General features: G+C 45.5%; 1 protein-coding gene across 1 annotated transcript in view; it reads right to left on the bottom strand.

The window, feature by feature from the left end:
• The window catches only part of ARHGAP31 (Rho GTPase activating protein 31), an 85,686-nt gene that overhangs the window by 6,706 nt on the left and 57,671 nt on the right, over positions 1-21,309 (bottom strand). Inside the window, exons 4-11 of the mRNA XM_053386075.1 lie at positions 16,714-16,796; positions 15,531-15,638; positions 11,860-12,005; positions 10,026-10,224; positions 7,459-7,583; positions 6,406-6,465; positions 3,157-3,777; positions 1,388-1,677 (exon numbers count right to left, since the gene is read on the bottom strand). Of these exons, the coding sequence (XP_053242050.1) occupies positions 1,388-1,677; positions 3,157-3,777; positions 6,406-6,465; positions 7,459-7,583; positions 10,026-10,224; positions 11,860-12,005; positions 15,531-15,638; positions 16,714-16,796 (1,632 nt within the window). The remainder of the gene's footprint in view (positions 1-1,387; positions 1,678-3,156; positions 3,778-6,405; positions 6,466-7,458; positions 7,584-10,025; positions 10,225-11,859; positions 12,006-15,530; positions 15,639-16,713; positions 16,797-21,309) is intronic.

The raw sequence follows: 21,309 nt of genomic DNA, 5'->3' as shown, positions 1-21,309 counted from the left end.
CCGTGGAACTCAAAAGTGGCATTCGCAAAATCATAGAATTGTTGAGTTGGAAGGGACCATGAGGATCATCTTGTCCAACCCCCTGCAATGCAGGAATTTGTTTTTTACCCAATGTGGGGCTCAAACCCGCAACCCTGAGATTAAGAGTCTCATGCTCTACCAAGTGAGCTAACAGTTTCTAAGTACTAGCCAGACCCAGACCTGCTTGGTTCATCCAGAGGTTTTTCTCAATGGGACTTTAAGCCACATCTGGGGACAATACAGCAATCCAAAGAGTGGAGGCAGCATCAGATAAGCAAAGCTATTGTAGCAGGGAGCACTGGAGGAAGACTTTAAGCCCAGGAGGCTTATAGAGGCTTTTAACTGAAAGGAGACAGGTCTGGGACTGCTTAGTAAGGGGTACATGCAAAGCAATGAACCATAAAGTTGACAGGCACTTGGTGGAAGGTGGTACAATGCAAAAAAGAAGGTCTTGCCAATGGGAGTTGCAGAGAAAACAAGTTTCTTAGCAAAGTGGTGAGACATTTCCCAACCAGTTCAGATGACCATGCAATCATAGAGTTGGATGGGACCCTGAGGGTCATCTAGTATAAGTCCCTGCAAGGCAGGAATCTCAAACACGCAGTTCCCCATCCAATTTGCAACCATATCAGATCCTGCTTAGCTCTGTGAATGTACAGGCAGTTTTATTGCTGCGCCACCAGCTGGAGGGGCTGGGGTGGGCTTCAGCAAGGGGAGAGGGAGGGGATTTTGGTTTAGCTTGCATTTTAAGGCAAGTCTATCTAATTTACATTTCCCACAAAAATACGTGAGCCAAAACACAGCTATCCTTTGAAATTCACAGTTCTCTGAATCTTGCACTGTACAAATTTTTTACATTTTGTCCTCCAACAAAATGTTTATTTAAAATGTGTACAGTGGTACCTCTGGTTAATTCGTTCCGGAGGTCCATTCTTAAGCTGAAACCATTCTTATCCTGAGGCAAGCTTTCGCTAATGGAGCCTCCCACCAAGTGCGCGCTTCTGGCGCATGATTTCCGCTTACATCCCAGGCAAAGTTCGCAACCAGGAGCAGCTACTTCAGGGTTAGTGGAGCTCATAACCCGAAGCGTGTTTAACCAGAAGTGTTCATAACCAGAGGTACCACTGTATACTAAGAGGGCACAAAGATGCACATAACAGGGGAAATTGCCTGCAAATATGTGCATATATGGCAAAATCTATTTAAAATGAGAGAAATGTACATTTAAATGCTGGTGAATTTTGGGGAGGACTTAATCTCCTGCCACAAATGGATGTGAAATGTCAGGAGCTGAATTTAAGAGTGGGAAAATGGGAAACTGAAACTGAAAACTGTCCCACCCCTAGGTTCAACACCTTCTTCTTACCTGCTCCTTTAAAAGCGAGGTGTTCTCCACTTTATCCCTTGTCTCTTCCTGCGTCCAGCAGCCTTGCTCTGGCTTGTCCTTCATCTCTGGTTGGTCCTGGCTTGCTTGGCCTGCCTGTGGCTGGCTTGTTGGGATCTTGACTTGCTGCTTTGGTTCCAGAGACTGCTTATCTTCTGAATCTTGGCTGCAGCTGCTGTCATTGCTCTTTGCCTCCCAAGTTTTCATTGTTGACTGAGAAGCATTTGTGGACTCCAGCTTGTTGGCTATTGTTGGTTCTTCAGTAATAGAATCTGTATTAGAAGCAAAAAGAAGAGCTTTAAAAACTTCATTGGGATGGGGGTGGTGGACCCAGAAATGGTGTAAGTAAAAGGTGAAAATGGTCACAAGGTGGCCTGAGCTTTCAGCGTGGGCTTCTCTCAATAGCTCCACATTGACTTTTCCCCTCTTTTCTTTATTTTTACTGCAATAAGTTCAAAATAGACTAAAAAAAGAAAGAGAGATTTATGCAAATAAAATTTTGCAATAGCCAAGGCAGCCACATGCCTACATGAGAGCTATCCATGATTTCAATGGGCTTAAGAACACTTATGTCTATTCAGAAATAAATCTCATTAATTTCAATGGGTGAGTGTTCCTAAATAAGTGGGTTGGGTCTATTGCACCTCTTTTGAACTGAGCGTTCTGTTCAGTGATGTGTTTCACAAGAGACATCTGTACATTCATAGCATGGGCTCTTCCAGACAGGGGCTGAATTTGCAAGCTGCTTGGGGGGGTCACTGCCATTGGCTCCGCTTTCCTTATTGGATTTCCCCTGGAAAGGGAGAATCTGGATTAAATGTGGTGGGGGTGGGAATATGGGCTGACATTTTGATGCCAATGTTGTATGGGTGCTGCACAACACAGTCTGTAAGCACTGGGGCTGGGCAATGTATCGATATATCGTCCAAACCCAGTTTGAAGTCCATAATGCGATATCAATTTCATAATTTTTGACCTGGGAATATATCGCTTTATCATGGTGTGTGCGCGTGCGTGAGTGCGTGCACATGCGATGCAAAAATCACAACGTGAGAAAAATTGTGAAGCCAACCTATGCTTCTCTCAATTCCTGCAGCCCCTGTTAACTCTGCTGGCTAAGCTCTCCCCTGCCTCCTACAGGGGCAGCAAATCACAAGAGCAGGCACCAAGAAAAATCATGACGTGGGAAAAACCATGAAGCCAGTCAATGCCTCTACATAGCTCCATCCTTATTTCAAAGATTGTGATATATCAGTATGTTTAACCATTTCTCTTAGTATGCTTTTGGGAGTGATTCTTTCAAAGTCCTTTAATGACTATGTGGGAATAAATAAATAAATAAATAAATATTATTATTATTATTTATACCCCGCACATCTGGCTGGGTTTCCCTAGCCACTCTGGGCAGCTCCCAACAGAATATTAAAAGCATGATAAAACATCAAACATTAAAAACTTCCCTAAACAGGGTTGCCTTCAGATGTCTTCTAAAAGTCGGATAGTTGTTTATTTCCTTGACAACTGATGGGAGGGCGTTCCACAGGGCAGATGCCACTACCGAGAAGGCCCTCTGCCTGGTTCCCTGCAACCTCACTTCTTGCAGGGAGAGAACTGCTAGGAGGCCCTCGGAGCTGGACCTCAGTGTCCGGGCTGAACGATGGGGGTGGAGATGCTCCTTCAGTTACATCCAGCTGTTCCTTTCCAGGATCAAGTTCTCTGCTCAAATTGCTGCAGCCTTCATATAAGCTTACCTTCTACTGCTTTGGACTCGGGCTTCTTTTCTTCCTTGACAGTGGCATGCTCTGGCTTGCTGTGGCTGTCTGCTTCTGGGATTGTGGAAGCAGCGCTGTCCAACCCCAAGAAAGAAGATTCCTGTAGGCTCGAGAAGGCGGGCTTCTCTTTAGCCGGCATGCGGCAAGGGGTGCTGTTGATACTGATGACGGCAGACACCCGAAGGGGCACCGACACAGCAAAGGGCTCTGAAATGTTCAGGGCTTTGCGTTGGTGGCGAGGGGAGGCTTCCAGGGGGAAGAGGGTCCCGTGGAACCCTGATTTAGCCGTCCCATCATTGGAAGTGTAGAACATACGACACATCTTTGGGGATGTTTGCTCATTCTCCGGGTCTTCTATGGCACGGAACACTTTCAGTTGCTCAGGAAGTGGTCTGACATGAGTAGACCGGGCGGCATCATTCTGTCCACCATCCTCCAAACCTCCTTCTGCTCCTTTCACAGCACCTTTTGGATCCCATTCACTCTCCTGTTTGCTGAGGTCTGATGAGCTGCTTGGGCCCCCTGTCCGTGGTTTCATCACTGGAACGAAGAACCCTCCAGCCACGACGGTGCGCTTGAAGTGGCCCTTTTCACCATCTCCTGCAGAAGGGAGAGAGAGTAAAGCCACAGAGTATTGCCAAAGGTACCCTCTTATTCCAAGCACATCTGGGGAAGACAGGGCAAGAGCCATCATTCAGATGGAGTTCTTCTGGGTGATTCTTCAAAGGTTTAGTCATTGAAGAAGCCTCTCTTATGAAGAGTTTCCCAAGTTTATAGTGACTGAGAAGATATCGGCCCCAACCAGAACAGATCAAAGGGGTATCAAGACCAACATTACCTTTCCTACGATGACCAATGGCCAGTTGTGATTCAAGGACCCGATTCCCGCTTGGGGAATAAAGACACGTGGACACAGTATGTAAGGTTAATGGGTAAGGAAAAGGCCACAACACTAGCAAACACAAAGTCGTGCTGCACACACAATCAAGCGATCAGAGTGGCCAAACCTCGTGGCAAGCACTTCCCTGGCTTCTGCTGACCGCAACGAAGACGACCCTGTTGACTCGAAGAAAATGTGTGTGCAATGGCGGGGATGGCTGGCGCGGCCGCGTTTGAGCGGCAAGCCACGCCCCCGCCGAGCTTCCCTATTGGGTTCCCAACCGGGGAGGGGCGTGGTGCACCAGCCCTGGAGTTGAAGCAGGGGGCAGAACGCCCCCTGCATGACGCGGGAATCGTCTCCCACTCACAACCCCTCCCCTCCTGGATTAGGAGAGGCTTTGCCCATGGTAGGAAAGGACCTTCCATTATTTAGAAGAGGGAGGAATTTTACTTCTGGGTAGTACAGCCCAGAGTCCCTGGTTTTGATTGAGAGGATACCTATTTTGAAAGATCTGCATTGACTCTTTATTTCCAAACCTGGGTTAAGGTGCTGGTAACTACCTTTAAAAGTCCTAAATGGCATAGGACTTAAATACCCCAGGGAGTGCCTCTTTCCATAGCAGCCTGCCCGTGCCTTAAGACCTTTTGAAGAGGCCTTGCTCGTAGTTCCCTTTTTAGTACAGGTACACTACACTTCTATGGGACGCGGGTGGCGCTGTGGGTTAAACCACAGAGCCTAGGGCTTGCCGATCAGAAGGTCAGCGGTTCGAATCCCCACGACGGGGTGAGCTCCCGTTGCTCGGTCCCTGCTCCTGCCAACCTATAATAATAATAATAATAATTTATTATTTGTACCCCGCCCATCTGGCTGGGTTTCCCCAGCCACTCTGGGCGGCTTCCAACAAAGATGAAAAATACACTAAAATGTCACATATTAAAAACTTCCCTGAACAGGGCTGCCTTCAAATGTCTTCTGAATATCAGGTAGTTGTTTATTGCTTTGACATCTGATGGGAGGGCGTTCCACAGGGCGGGCGCCACTACCAAGAAGGCCCTTTGCCTGGTTCCCTGTAACTTGGCCTCTCGCAGTGAGGGAACCGCCAGAAGGCCCTCGGAGCTGGACCTCAGTGTCCGGGCAGAACGATGGGGGAGGAGACGCTCCTTCAGATATACTGGACCGAGGCCGTTTACGGCGTTAAAGGTCAGCACCAACACTTTGAATTGTGCTCGGAAACGTACTGGGAGCCAATGTAGGTCTTTCAAGACCGGTGTTATATGGTCTCGGCGGCCGCTCCCAGTCACCAGTCTAGCTGCCGCGTTCTGGATTAGTTGTAGTTTCCGGGTCACCTTCAAAGGTAGCCCCACGTAGAGCGCATTGCAGTAGTCCAAGCGGGAGATAACCAGAGCATGCACCACTCTGGCGAGACAGTCTGCAGGCAGATAGGGTCTCAGCCTACGTACCAGATGGAGCTGGTAAACAGCTGCCCTGGATACAGATTTGACCTGTGCCTCCATGGACAGCTGTGAGTCCAAAATGACTCCCAGGCTGCGCACCTGGTCCTTCAGGGGCACAGTTACCCCATTCAGGACCAGGGAATCCTCCACACCTGCCCGCCTCCTGTCCCCCAAAAACAGTACTTCTGTCTTGTCAGGATTCAACCTCAATCTGTTAGCAGTTCGAAAGCACGTCAAAGTGCAAGTAGATAAATAGGTACCGCTCCGGCGGGAAGGTAAACGGCGTTTCCGTACACTGCTCTGGTTTGCCAGAAGCGGCTTAGTCATGTTGGCCACATGACCCGGAAGCTGTACGCCGGCTCCCTCAGTCAGTAAAGCAAGCTGAGCGCCACAACCCCAGAGTCGTCCGTGACTGGACTTAACGGTCAGGGGTCCCTTTACACCACACTTGTACAGAAGAGAGAGCCTTTTCTGTGTTGGTGCCCCATTTTTGGAATGCCCTCCCTCTAGGCAAACCATTTAGTGCCTTCCTATTTGCCCCGGCATGTTAGATTGCAGAAGATTTTTTGGAATTGTGTTCTGTCCTGCTTTCTTGGATTTTTATTATACAAATGTGTTGCTTTTTAATTGCTGCAAGCTGGTTGGGTGACGAGCAGGAGGGGAGGCAAGGGGTTGGCCCCACACTGTCTTTGGCTGGGATTGGACTGGCTGTCTTTTGGTGGCTTCCAAGCCTCTGATTCTGTGAAGAGAAACACATTCGCATACACACAAGAGCATGAAAACTCTTGGGATATTAAATAAAGAAACCTATTATTGTGAACAAACATATACATTAAAAAAACCCCACAAAGGCAGCTGTAACAACCTCTCACGTGCATGCCAACAAAATCTCACCTTCTACTGGAAGTGAACACAAGGAGTCCATGCTTTTAGCTGGCCGAATGGTGACTTTTTCTGCAGAAAGAAAGGTTATAACACACTTAATTTAGTGCTCTGGGTTTTGGGGAGATTGAAGTGTAACTCCAGAATACAGTGCAATTACATGGAAACTAACTTTTCCAAGTGCAGCTGCAATATAGAAAAGGGTTTATTCTCTAGGGGAAACTCAGAGCAGCTTCAACTGTGATTTGAAGCTAAAAATGTCAGACTAGGGAAGTATGAACTCTTTCCTATTATTTCCACAGTTATTTTCCTACCTTGCTGAAAAGGGGCATTACACGTTTGGCATGTTTCTCTGCCCAAATACAAGTGAATTTTTATAGGGTTTATCCAAACCACTAATTCTCAAACTTGCATAATTGTGCATAGTTCACCATTCAAGAGTTTGGCAGCTTATGTATAGACACGTTTTGTTTACTGAAGACACATATCTGTAACTGCAAAGATGCAGATAATATCAGTTGTGTCTCTTTGCTATTTCATCTCAAGGGACAATGTAGGGGACCTAGTATAGCTTTAATGAGATGTTAATTTCCCTGTAAGTAGATCTCTAATCAGGAGCACAAACCAATACAAAGTGCAGATTCCACCAACCTTTCCCAGTGTATTTTGGGACCAATCCTTGCTAAAATGACTGTCAGATACATATTCCTAGTAACAGAGCTCTGGCACAAATATTTGACCCCTCTAGCTGTTTGCATGTAGCTGGTTGAAGAGATGCATGTTCACCCCAGTACTATAATGGGGCGTATTCAGAGTCTTTTGCTATGACTGCCTCTCATTGTCCCACTGAAGTGATCCTCCGTATGACGCATGAGGTTAAATATGCGATCTCCCCTCTGCTCCCTTCAAAAGTCTTTCATGCCATCTCTGAAATCCTTCTAGCTTTATTAGCGTGAATGCCCCCTTCCAATGTGGTGGAACATTTCTGTACTACACAAAGGAGGAGAGGCAAGGCTGAGCTAATGGAGGAAAGTCCCCCCAGCGATGGCCACAAACAATCCTTACCAGAGAGCTTCTGTCCTCGGACAAACACACTCCCATTTCGACTCAGTTTGGTCTTGGCTTCTGATCCAGACCGGCCCAGGTTAAATATTGACTTCCACTTCTTGGATTTTGTGGATAACTTTCTCCTGGAAGAGAAATGTAGTATGATTTTTATGAAAAGCAAGTAGGCTCGATGTATTTGTCTTGCAGCTGTCTCCATTCCATTTTTTATTTATTGCATTCAAACATGCAATCCTTTGCTCTCTCTCTCTCTCTATATATATATTCAATGTCTTATATAGGCAAGAGTAGAGCCCAACTGGCCCCATCGTTTTCAATCAGAAATTGGCATCAGCAGCTTTTAAAAATTCAAGCTTTAATATTACATCAGGCCATCAAGAATGTCTCTCTCACACACATATTGCATGCATTTGCATATTATATCTATTATTATTCTTTATTAGATTTACACCCTGCACCTTCCTCCAAATTTGCTCAGGGCAGCATATTTTATTCTGGTTCCAGGATTCAGGTTTTTCTAACATTTGGAGTTGACACAGCAGGGCTGTTTGTCATAAGGCAGGGCTATGTAACATGAAGGCAGCCTATCAGTTTTGAATAGTGGCACATAGGAACTCTCAATAACCTTCCTGTTTTTGCTGCCTGCAGGGGCCATGCACACAGAACACATAGCTGATGGGCTGCATTCAGTTTGCTGGGTCACCAGCAGAGATACTGGAGAATTCTGACAAAAACAGGAGCAGGAATTGCTGGCGTTCACTTATTCATTCCATGTCTGGAACAAAAATCAATTGTAGTTTGCAAACGATACGTTATCGGCGACTTTCTCCTGTCCCCCATTTGCCCTGTGTTTCCTTTGCACTGAAATGAATGGCGCTGAATGAGGTAATGATAATGCAACAAATTATGTAGAATCTTGGCACAGTGGACAGCGAGTGGAATAGTGTCGTTTTTGTCTGAAGCCAAATTGCTGTGGCACAGAAACACAGCTGCATGCAACGAATGCGGGGCGGAACAGAAACCAGTACCTCCTGAAATCCCTATTCACAAGTTGCCAAGACGTTCCATAAGGATTTCTACAATAATGTATGTGAAGTTGCTAAGATATTCTACAACATACTGATTATTAACATTCACAGTGGGAAAGACTCCCTCGGAAGGTGGTGGACTTTCCTTCACTGGAGGTTTTTAAGCAGAGATTGGGTGGCCTCTGCCATGGATACTTGAGATTCCTGCATTGCAGGGCACTGGATTAGATGACCCTCGGGGTCCCTCCCAACTCTACAATTCTGTTTTCGATATACAGTGGTACCTCGGGTTAAGAATTTAATTCGTTCTGAAGGTCCGTTCTTAACCTGAAACTGTTTTTAACCTGAAGCACCACTTTAGCTAATGGGGCCTCCCGCTGCCACCGCAGGATTTCTGTTCTCATCCTGAAGCAACGTTCTTAACCCGAGGTACTATTTCTGGGTTAGCGGAGTCTGTAACCTGAAGCGTCTGTAACCTGAGGTACCACTGTACAATGCTTAGCTGACCGTGTGGGAGGAAGGAGAGTCTGACTGAAGCAGGCCCTGATGTTTTCTCTGCCTGCCTCACTCTCTTTTTTTCCTTCCCATGGGGCAACTGGTCTCTTCAATTCAGGGCCAGTCACTTTCTCTCAGCCTATACTACCTCATGGGGTTATTGTGAGGATAAACTGGAGAGAGGGAGAACCATGTTTGCCACCTTGAGCAACTTGCAGGAAAGGCGGGATAGAAATGTAACACACAAAATAAGGTGAAATGACCTCAGGCCTCTCAGGACTAAATTCATCACAGCCTCTCATTCAAGCTAATGCTTCTTTGGATTAATAAGTTTCCTGCGATGGTCTTACAAAGATGTTGTTATGCAGTGGCTGTAAGTTATTGCACACCACAGATTTGACTGAATACCCTAGGCACAGTAATTTAAGTAATTTGAAAGCAGCGCTGACAACTCCACGGAGGCCGGATGACATAAGGCTCACGTTAGCACTTCTGCCATCTTGCAAGAGTCTCCGCATTGTGCACCTGGAATGAGAAGTAGGCCTCTCAGCTGCCCTTCACATACAAGAACAATTGTGAGGTACAGTAAGGAGAGAGAGCTAGAGCGAGAGAGAGAGCGAGAGAGATGGACGCGGCATGTGTCATTGGGGCAGGTCACCAGCAGGTGGCTCTCTTACGACAGACGTCTCAAGAACCGATTGCCATTCAGCTCACGTTGATCAAAACTTGTAAATGAAGGAAAGTGGGAAAAGCCATTTCTCCAAAACAAGCCTATATTCGTCTCTTTTTTTCCTGACTAGTAAGAGACATTTACACTGGTGGGGAGCCATAGCTCAATAGTGACACACATGCTTTGCATTCATAATGCCCCAAGTCTCCACCGATAAGCAACAAAGAATGGAAAACAACTGGAAGGGCCACGGAGGATCACAGGGAACACTGCTTGGCTAGAAGAGGCTCTGGTCTCCACTTCACGTGACAAGGGGAATCCTAGTCCATCTTTTGAGTCCAGCTTTCAGATAACAGAGAGATGGAGCCACTTACTTGCTGTCAGGTAGGTCGAGGACGGTGTGGAAGAAGGAGCCTGTGACTGGAACGATTTCTGGCAAACTGTTCTCCCTCCGCTCCTTGCGGGCAGGATGGCAGGCGGACAGGCTCCGGGCCTGTGCTTCTTCCAGACTCACCAGCTTCATCGGCAGAGAGGTGGAGGGCAGCGTCAAGCTCTTCATAATGGGCTTGTTCTCTGGAAAGTGACAGGGATAGGAAATTGCAGAGCCCAGCCTGCTTTGACGGTGGCAGAGCGGGAGAACGGAAGGTCCTCAGTGGGCCCTTCAAGCTTTTTCTTTTCTGATTGAACCCTTCCAGTGAAAACATCTTTTGGGAGTGTGCTTGTTGGTTAAATTCTCCTCTTACATAGCAATCTAATACATTGCCCCGGCCTTCCACCCCAGCAGGTCCCTGGTCACGAGCCAGACTCCATAGTGCTTTGGCACGTATCTTCTAAATACGAGGCCTGAAGATCCCTGCTGAACTGAACTTTAGGACGGCTCAGCTCCAGCTCCGACCTTTGAGATGAATGAACTTTCTCCTCCTCTCCCAATCACTTCAGGGGATTTGTTCTGAAAATTGCTGCCTCTTTTCCTATTTGAGAAATGACAACTCTTGTTAGCAGGAAGTGTCAAAGTGCCAGGTCTGGAACTGGGGGCCGGGGTCTCATCCACACTTCCACTTGTCTTGTGCCTAGAAAGCACTTTCCAAGCATGGGTCCATGTGGTTTTCCCCTTGCCCCAGTAATTTCTCAGGGAAAACCTGCTCTTTAGTGCTAAATCAAAGCAAACGTCAATCCAGAGAAAACCTGAATTGCTGTTTGCTTCGATTAAGGGCTAAAGAGCAGTTTCCCCTGGGTGAAAGCAGTGTGAAAGAGGAAGTGTGAATAAGCCCAAAGTCCTGTGGAGGTCATTTTCTAGAGCTGGTACTTCAGCACTTCTCACTAACAACAACAGTAGTCACTGATAAACAGGAAAAGCAATGGTTAAGCAAACTCACCCCCTAAACTTCCCTTGCAGAAAAATGGGGGGAGGGACATTTTTCAGAAGCTTCTGGGGGTGGCGGCAGGGGCACATGCCAGTGGTTGGTGAGGTCAGAGGCATATGTTGGGGAGGCTTCCCACCCCTACAGTAAAAATAAAGGGTGGAAACAAGCAAAACATAAGGGAACAAAGACCAGTTAGAATTAGGAGGAAAACAGCAGGCTGTACCAAGCAAGGTTGCCAAGGTCTATAAATTTAACGATGGGCTATAAATTGGAAACAACAACTACAGTATACTTAGGGTCTGTTTAGATGCTATTAGGGCCATCACACAAAAGACATTTTAATTTGGTACTCAAGGCAACTGTTAGTATGGTGGCACCTCTCCTTTGGGTGCCACCACACTATGTAATATGTTACATATTAGATGGGTGTCATCTCTGTTGCCTTTTTGGTGCCTGTTGAAGACTTTCCTCTTTCAACAAGTCTTCTAAGTGGAGCTCTTTCTCCCAGTGTGCATCTGCATTGCAACTAAATACCACTCTTTTTATATGTAGACTTGCTTTTTAATCGCTTTTTACACTTTTCTTATTTCATGGCTGTAAAAAACTGTTTCATCTTGTTTTTTAAAACATATTAGTGTATTTTATGGTTGTAACCCACCCTGGGACCCAATGGGAAAGAGCAGGTAATAAATCTAAAATAAAGAAATAAATGCCTGTATTATTATTATTTTTTAATCAAGACTGTTTGCATGCTGCCCCATTAACATAATGTTCTCTGGGTGGCTTCTTGTGGATGCGGAATTGGTCACTTCAGACATGGAAGGATTAGCTCAGAAGGACTCACCTTCATTTTCCTTCGGTTTGGCAGGGACGTTGTCACTGAAGATTTCGCCCACATGGTTCAGTATGAACTCAAACACCAGCTGCTGGACTCGCACCTCCAGGAAAGCTGCGTCTCCATTGCAGCCTACAGCCTCAATCTCCTTGGACCTGTGACACAGGAAAGGAGGAGGTTGGAAGAGCAATCCCCAAGCCACTGCTTGTCAGGAACAGAATCATAGAATCTCAGAATCCTAGAGTTGTAGAGTTGGAAGGGACACCAAGGGTCATCTAGTGAAGTGTCAACCCCATTAAGCCTTCCCTGTACCTAGTACACACACACACACACACACACACACACACACACACACACACACAAAATCTTCTACTAACTAGATGTGATGTTAAATGCATCCTTTCATTTAACACCCAGAGGTGTTTTTTTTAAAGATGCAAACTCTGTGTGTATGTGAGTGAGTGTGCGGCTAATAGTTATCAGGGTGACAATAATTATCACGCTGAGCACCACAGAGGAAAGGTGGGGTACAAGTATATAGTAAATAAAGAAGAGCTGTTCTTTTAAAACATACTAAACAAATAAAATAGTGTAAGATTCCCCCCCCCCCAAAAAAAACAACTAATGAAAAAGAACCACTAGCATATCAGCAGAAACAAATGCATAGGCCTAAATCATTTCAGATTACTTCAAAGAGCATTCTGATCAAATGCTTATCTGAACAGCACTCTTTTAACTTGTCGACTGAAGACAGAAATTTATGGCCCAGACTTATCAGCAATGAACCAAAGAAGAGATCTTTAGACTGCAGCACATTTCTTTTATTCTTTTATAGATTTTTTTTGTTTGCTTGTTTTATCCCACTTTTCTGGAGAATCTCATTGCAAAGCAGTGTCTATGGATTTTGGTGGGACAGCAACCCCAGGGGAAAACAAGAAGGGCAGGGAATGGAAGCCTGGCTGAAAGCATGAGAGATTCTTCCATAGAACACTCTGTCTGGAAACGATACTGCTGCAAGCTGTCTAGGAGGTATTTTATGCTCTCAAAAGACCTGGTGTTTTCCGAGGCACTGATGTGACACAGGACATTGGGACTAGGGAAGGGCAAATGTGTCCATTTCTTTTTATAATCTTAAATTCAGTTCACCACTTTTCTGCAACTGTTTGTGCATTTGTTTCAGTTTTTTAAAGTTCATGAATATTCACCAGCATTTTACTGTGCATCCCTCTTACTATACATATTTTTGTGTGCAATTTTGCCTGATATTCTGTATTTCTGTATGACAGTTTCACAGATGTATGCATTTCAATGCACACTTTCTCACAATAAATGCAGTTATGCATGCATTTCTGTCATTGATGAACTGCAACGCAAATTTCAGAGAAGTGCAAAATTCAGAGAAGTGCAAAATTCAGAGCATTACTGCATTTCAATTCATGGATTGATTGATTGATTGATTGATTGATTTGCTTTCTTTAGTTTACTTGTGTCCAACCTTTCCTCCATGGAGCTCAAGGTGGCATGTGTGGTTTTCCCTCTCCCCATTTTATCCTTATGACAACCCTGTGAGGTAGGTTAGGCTAAGAGAGAACGACTAGCCCAAACCCACCCTGTGAGCTTCCTAGCTCTCCCAGCTCCTAGTCCAGCACTCTAACCATGACGCCACACTTAGGTATATATTTGCATTAAAACACCAACTGAACTGAATTCCTCCTCATCCCTAATTGGCACAAGGGACTTTCAGAGGGTCTGGGTCCCCAGGAGCTGCAGATACCAGCTCCCACCATAACTAGCCTACCTTGCCAAGGGATTTCCTGGCATGCCATTTCACTTTGCAGACAAAGCATAGTGTGATTCAGCTGCAGCAGTGCTAGTTACAGCTGGGGCTGGGGCAGCTTAAGCTAATCCTCAGGATTTAGTTTATCTCTGAGTAGAACCATCACATCAAAAAAAACATCAAGTGGGGATGGGAGGGAAAGTATCAACTGCGAGCATCGCAACTCCTCTTGGCAAATTTTGTGGGCCTTGCGCTTTTCCCAAATGCCTGTTTCTTGTTCTCCATCGCCTCGCTGGTATGGACAAACCAATCTCTCCTTCCACCCACATCCCCCCTCCCGCCCCCAAACAGAGTTGCAGACAAACTGTTCCTTATCATGACATGCCAAAGTGTTACTGAAGACATTATCTCTGGGCAGCGAATCCTTTGTAAAGTTAATGGCTGGAGTGTGAGATAAAGCACAGAGGGGGCTTTTGCCGGTGGGATAGCCATGTAAGGAAACTACAGCTGTGCCTCCCGCTTCTTTCATGTTCTCCTTGGGACCTATATTTATAAAGGGAATTAGACTCCCATCAAAAAAGAAAGAGGGCAATAGATAGAATGAAAGAGTTTGAGCTGTGGGTGTTCAGTAGATTTAACATCTCTTGCAGTCATCATGGGACCTTTTCTGCCTTGTTTGCAGTTGCAAAGATTGAGAGAGTTTATCCACCCAGGACCAGCTGTTTTCTTTGCTATTTATTTTTATTAACAAAATTTATATACCACTTGATTTTTTTAAGAAGCACCTCTAAGCAGTTTACAAAAGCTGAGGAAATTTATCTACGGTTATTCAGCTAGGTGAAAATGCTCCTTATTTTATCTTATGCGATTCTGAGTTGCCAGGCTATCGCATAAATGAACCAGGATTCCTCAACTGAGCTGTCTTTAGCAATAGCTCACAAATGACTGTTACACATACACTATGGATATCATTGACCAGGAACTTCATGTCCATAAGACCAGTTGAAACAAATATGACATGTGACTCTCATTTATTGTGTTGGGTTGTTATAAGTAGAAAAACCCATCAGATATTTCTATTTTTCATAAAACATTGCAAAACTTAATTATGGGAACTGGTTGCATTCCGATATAATATCAAACCATAGTTTAGTGCTACCCATCTGATTCTGTTTTCAACCAATCACACTTTTTCTTCCACCCTAACCAGGACAATCCATGGTCGGTTTAAGCTACAGCTGAATTACAGTTGAACTGCTAACCTAGCAGTTTGAAAGCATGCCAGTACAAGTAGATAAATAGGTACTGCTGCAGCAGGAAGGTAAACAGCATTTCCGTGTGCTTTGGCTTCCTTCACAGTGTTCCATTGCACCAGAAGTCATTTAGTCATGCTGGCCACATGACCCAGAAAGCTTCCTGTGGACAAACGCCGGCTCTCTTGGCCTGAAAGCGAGATGAGCACCACACCCCATAGTCTCCTTTGACTGGACTTAAGCATCCAGGGGTCCTTTATCTTTTTACCTTACAGTTGAATTAAGCAGTAGCTGAATTAAGCAGAATTAAGCAGAAGCCCATGCACAGGGTTGGAGGCAATGACATCATCTGCTGGTGCTGTCTTGTTGGGGTGAGGTGCTGGTGAGGTCAGATGAGTTCTGGGCTGGTAGTAGGTGCCAGCACATGCATGGCAGATGCCATCAACCCAAGCACCTCTGACCTTGCCCCCTTCCTGCCCCAACCAATGCAGCGCTGCTGTCACTGAGAAAACACCACTGCTTCCATACACCCTTGCAAGCCACCACTGGCTGGATCACTCTAGCCAGTTCTTAAACTTATCGCAAACTCTAATAGACATTCTTAGTGCTCCCCGCATTGCGATGTGAAAGAATAAGAGTGTCTACTGTACCTGAGGAGATTAGGTGCCCACACTAAAGCAAGGTTCCTGGTGTGCATGTTGGTCGTGCTGCTGAAGGACGCTAAGTGAGTTAGGTGCTTGCTCAGGTATTCCAAGGTCCTGCAATGGTGTAACAAAGATAAAAACAAAACGCCCACATTGAGACTTGCACATGCAGTTATGTCTTTGCCAACTGGGTCTGTTCAGAGAAGACAGGTGCTCAACATCCCCAAGCACCACATTAAATGTCTTAAATGAGTCAAGAGCTACAACCCATGACACTCATGCTAGCCCAATAACCTCTCCCCACTTGCATCCCTACTTCCCCTCTATCATCCCTTGCTTCTCCTCTTACCAATCCTTATCTCCCTCTTCACTGAGTTGCCCCAAGACCATGTTGCTCCTTCTCACAATTCTAGACTCTTTCCATCGTATCACGTTTTTGAAAGGAGGTAGGGAAGAAGCAAAGATAATCTACCCTGAATTGCTTGGGAGTCGCATGGGGCCAGCTGCTAGTGCTGCTATCCACCACAGTGTCTACAGATGTGAAACTCGGAAGCAGGTCTACCAGTGGGGCAGAGCTGCAGCAACAGCCTCCCAGGACCAGCACTGCTGCCGCTTACCGAGACAGTGAAGGGGTGGCAAGGTTGGGGCTGGTGAGAGTGCTGGACTGGCTCCACTGGTGCACCATGCATGCAGCTCCAAGCTCACCACTCCCTCTTTTGGTACGTGGCAGTAGCATTGCTATGCAGAGGCTATTGCTGTGGCTCCTCCACCAACACAGCTCCTGGTTACAAAGCAGAGTTCTACAATACAAAAAAATTAAAGGGTCCCTGATGTCTTTATTGCATTTTAGAAGTGGGTGTGACAAAATCAGCAATAGCCTCCCAGCAGGTAAAAGGAACTGCTAACACCCGAGTAGCTCTGAAACATAAGATCAGCCTTTATTATAGGTAAGACCACTGCACAGAACTCATTCACAATTTGCCATGTGCATTCTGTGGGTTTCTGGGGAGAAGAGGCTTCAAAGATAGTCATCTTTCCTTGAACAGGTGAATCAAGTCTGCCTAGTGCAAATAAAGTAGTTGACTCACCAGCTGAATCCCAAGGTAATTCAGGTAACTACCATTAACCATTACTAAGATTGTCCCTAAACCTTAGAAGCCAAGGCTTAGAGGCCAGGTTTCTCTTTTACCTGTAATGAGATGGCGGAAGTTCCTGGATGGCATTTTGAATTTGGGCCAGTTGCTCTTCTTCTGGGAAGCACGATACTGCCTCCTGAATAATAGTAATAATAATAATCATAAAGTCAAAGACCTGTAGGACTGAAAAAGACTTCAAGGGTTAATTAGTGCATTACTTCCCAAAAGCAAAAATCACAAGTCAATTATGTCTAAACCAGGAAATTATGATTAATGCCTTCAGAACACAACAGGATATCAAGCCATCTTCAAACCATGGTTTATTATGCTGGCTTCTAACCATCATTTTGCTGAAATGATAAAATGATAGTTCATGGGAAAACTTCCTTACTTATTTGCTCACTTGTAGCAAGGGAGGAGGGCAGGAATTGGGTACATACCCAAAAGGCCTCTTAAGCTGAGACATGATTGCCTAAACGTGGTCAACATCTTTCTGGCTTCTTCAACTTCCCCCACCCACTGCACCTTCCATTTGGAGACCCGCTGAGTACCAAATATAGGAAACTCAATGGATTGTGTGTTCCCTTCGCTCACTGTTGTATGCTGCAACTGGCAGAGCTCTCTATAGTCTTAGGCAGAAATCTTTCCAATCAACCTTATGAACTAGAGATGCCATGGACTGCTGCTGAAACCATCTGCTCTACTACTGAGCTATGGCTGTCCTCCAGAGAAGTGGCAAGAAACCCCACCTAGGGTACCAATAGGGGATTTTCATCACAGTGGTACCTCGGGTTAAGTACTTAATTCATTCCGGAGGTCTGTTCTTAACCTGAAACTGTTCTTAACCTGAACCACCACTTTAGCTAATGGGGCCTCCTGCTGCCGCCGCACCACCGGAGCACAATTTCTGTTCTCATCCTGAAGCAAAGTTCTTAACCTGAAGCACTATTTCTGGGTTAGCGGAGTCTGTAACCTGAAGCGTATGTAACCTGAAGCATATGTAACCTGAGGTACCACTATATTATTATTATTATTATTATTATTATTATTATTATTATTATTATTATTAATCTGCCCTTCACTAATAATTACAACAGGTTATAGCAATTTAAAATTAATAACAGGTAAAACAGATTACTCACACAAATAGTGTGGTCCCTGAAAACCCACATCTCAGGTGTCAAAAGCCAGGATAAAGAGGGGCTATGCAAATAGCAGCTTCAGAGGAAGGATTTCCCCCCTTCTCAAGGCATGTTCCCCATACTTACCACCCCTTCCCCTGTGAATGCTGTTTGCATTTAAAGGAATGTGCACGTTAAAGACAAAGGTGCCATCTCACATCCTGCCTGGTTGGGTCCTGAATTGCTGTTCTCTGAGCATGTCTCCTGCTAGGAAGAAGGCACACTCAAAGCAGTGACTCATGCAGATACATGGGTGGCAGTCGCACCTGAGGGCATGCAATTCTGCTGCTTCTCTGCACCAGTTGTGATTAGAGGTCCATCATATTTGACTCATCGCTGCTCCGCTGTGGGTGGATACTTTGGGTTTCCTAATTAATTGCTCAGAGTACATTAGCACGTCCCTTGCAACGCAGTCATGGGAAATGTTGTTTGTGCCAAGCCAGACCAATGATTCACCCACCTGGTGCTAATAAGAAGATGCTGGTTCCTTAACTGAAGCTCACACTGAACCTTTCACTTTAGTGGGGAAAAACGGGTTGCCCAGAGACAGTCCCTTATTTGCAAAAATTCACTTCTGTAAATCCTCTCTCTTTTATCAGTTCTTTCTCTCTTTGTTTCCTGTCATTTTCCAAACCAGGTATGTTTGCTAAAATGAGAGGCGGAGAGAAGGGGAAACAGCACAAACAGAGAGCAATGCATCACTTTGTGAGCATTGCAGGAAAGAAAACCCTGCAATGATTTTCTGTATTTTCAATGAGCTCTCTTATAAAGTGTGTCGGGATGAAAGGGAGCAGAAATCTATGCTGCATTAAATATTCACTACCATAATTAGGCAGTTGTATACAGGTAGTGTAATTTGTATGGCACAAGATTGGAGATACTTGCTGTAATAGCACCTTAGGAACGTGATTGTATAGTTTGACAGAGGTGGTGCATTCTGCTTCCCACACACTTCTCCCAGCATCCCATATTACTCAGTATTCCCAGAGTTTAACAAAACTCATAGTTTTCTCACAAGGCAAGCCCTTAATCCCATTTTACAGATGTGATGACATGGGATAAACCAGTGACTTGCCCAAGCACAGCAGTGCTGGGAGACTGACAGGAAGATGGGGACAAAAAAAAAAGAATTAGTAGCCTCTGCCTGCCATTGGCTTTGGCTGTGCCTACTGTTGGCTGGCGCTGTGGGTTAAACCACAGAGCTTAGGACTTGCCAATCAGAAGGTCGGCAGTTTGAATCCCCACAACGGGGTGAGCTCCCGTTGCTCGGTCCCTGCTCCTGCCAACCTAGCAGTTCGAAAGCACATCAAAGTGCAAGTAGATAAATAGGTACTGCTCTGGCAGGAAGGTAAACGGCGTTTCCATGCGCTGCTCTGGTTCACCAGAAGCGGCTTAGTCATGCTGGCCACATGACCAGGAAGCTGTATGCCGGCTCCTTCGGCCAGTAAAGTGAGATGAGCGCCGCAACTCCAGAGTCGGTCACGACTGGACCTAATGGTCAGGGGTCCCTTTACCTTTACTGTTGGCTTCCTGCCTTTCATCCTAACAAACTCAAAGGGCATCAGCCATCTCTGGTAGAGAGGTAATTCTGCAGACGCAGGTGAACCTGACTGCAACACTGTGAGCCTTAGTTTTTAATCTGCATATGACATCCAGTATACATTAGTCAATTTTGTAATAAGTAAATAATTATGGTAGAAAACCAAGCTACTTAAATCAGCCTTCGCCAACCTGATGCCCACCACAATGCCCATCACACTCTGGCCTGTTTTTCCAGGGGCTGACAGAAGTTTTTAGCAAAACACATCTGGAGAGCACTGGGTTGGCAAAGGCTGCTCTGATTATGCCTGAGGGTAGGCTGTATGCCTGGGACCCTTCTAATTTCTGGATCCAGCAAGTGTTTAAATCTAAGGAAGGATTCAAGTTGTTGTAACAGCCAGACATGTTTCTTGGTAACAGCCCTCTAAGTATAAGCCATTAAGGAAGTGGCTCTGTTCTAACTGGTGGTTAGAAAGACTAAGTTGGGAGTTGGTGTGTGTAACATAGAAGTTGGACACAGGCTGCAGGCTGAAGCCTGTGAGACAGAGCCATGCCTGATTTCTGCTGGAATGCAAAGCTGTGGCTGTGGGAGAAGCAAGACCTTCTTGGGGTGTTAATGCTTTGAGTCCCTCCACCGTAGGCACAGGCTGCATATATGTGTAAATAAACCATTCTGAGGAAACTTAACCCTAGGTAAGCACCTGGGACACCTGGAATCTTGCACTTCTCAGAGATTGGGTTGGTGTGCAACAGCTGCCTTAAGAGTTGGTAGCAGTAAGACAAGGTGAAGTCCAAAGCGGTATGAGCTTACAGTTCCTTGGTCAATTCAGAAGTGACGAGTGAATGGAAGTGGCGGTTGATGCCCATTAGGAGTGGCAAGGTAGAAAGTGACTAACAGAAGGTGGCAGAGCCAAGTATTTTTTGTTTTGTCCCCATCTTCTACAAGGGCACTACTGAGACTCAGGGGAAGGAAGAAGGCAGGTGGTGCCACTCCCTGGACTGGGTGTAAGGAAGAAAGCAAGCAAGTAGGAGCTGGCTGAAGGGAAACTAATGTTGGCAGGGCAGTGCCCTATCTGCCCTGTGATGAACCAGCCTCCACTGGGAGAGGGGCCCTTGAAAAGGAAAGGTCACATGAAGGGACTGATGTTATGGCGATGGGCTGCACAGTCAGTCATGACAAGAAGGAATGCTGCTCTCAGTGACAGGGTAGTAGAGAATAGAAGGAGACAGAAGGGTTCAAATTATGCCCTTATCTCTGAGACCTCTTGGAAGGTGGTTATCCAAACTGCATTTGGACTCTACTGAGTGAGTTCCTGGCTGAGAAAACATCTGGTCAAACAACCATACTGGTGTTAACTGTTCAGTTAATTGACATCTTGCCTCTGTAATACCTATGATAATTATTACATTTGTTGACCCTATTACAGGACCAAGGAACAGCTGCACAGTGCAGATTTTGACAACAGAACTTCTGGCCTATTGCTATGGCTCCTCCAATCTGCTCACAACTTTGGAGCTAATCTGTACTCATTTCCCCCCTCCTGAATCAAGTCATTACATTTTGCATTAAAGTTGTTTGAAGATTTCTGCTTGGACAGTTTCCACCTACACCCACTCTCTGTATTCATGGCATGACAATTTTGAACCTGATTTTCCACTGCTGTGCACCTTGACTCATTAACTTCAGCCTAAGCAGGGAGGAGAAAGTAGCTGTGGCACCAGAAAATATGCTGCTTTCACCCATTTTGCACTGGATTAAGTGACAGTAAAAGCCCCTGCTGATAAAATTATAATAAGGAACCACTGGTATAAGAATTGTGAAAGAAAGTTTTTTTAAAAAGAGAAGTTACCCAAGCCCTGCTTGGAAAAATTTTATGAACAGAAATAGTGTATTATGAATTCCCAGAACTGAAGATGGCTCTGGTTGCA

The sequence above is a fragment of the Podarcis raffonei genome, chromosome 4, assembly GCF_027172205.1.
Source record: "Podarcis raffonei isolate rPodRaf1 chromosome 4, rPodRaf1.pri, whole genome shotgun sequence".
NCBI lineage: Eukaryota > Metazoa > Chordata > Lepidosauria > Squamata > Lacertidae > Podarcis > Podarcis raffonei.
This window is presented reverse-complemented; position numbering and strand designations above follow the sequence as displayed.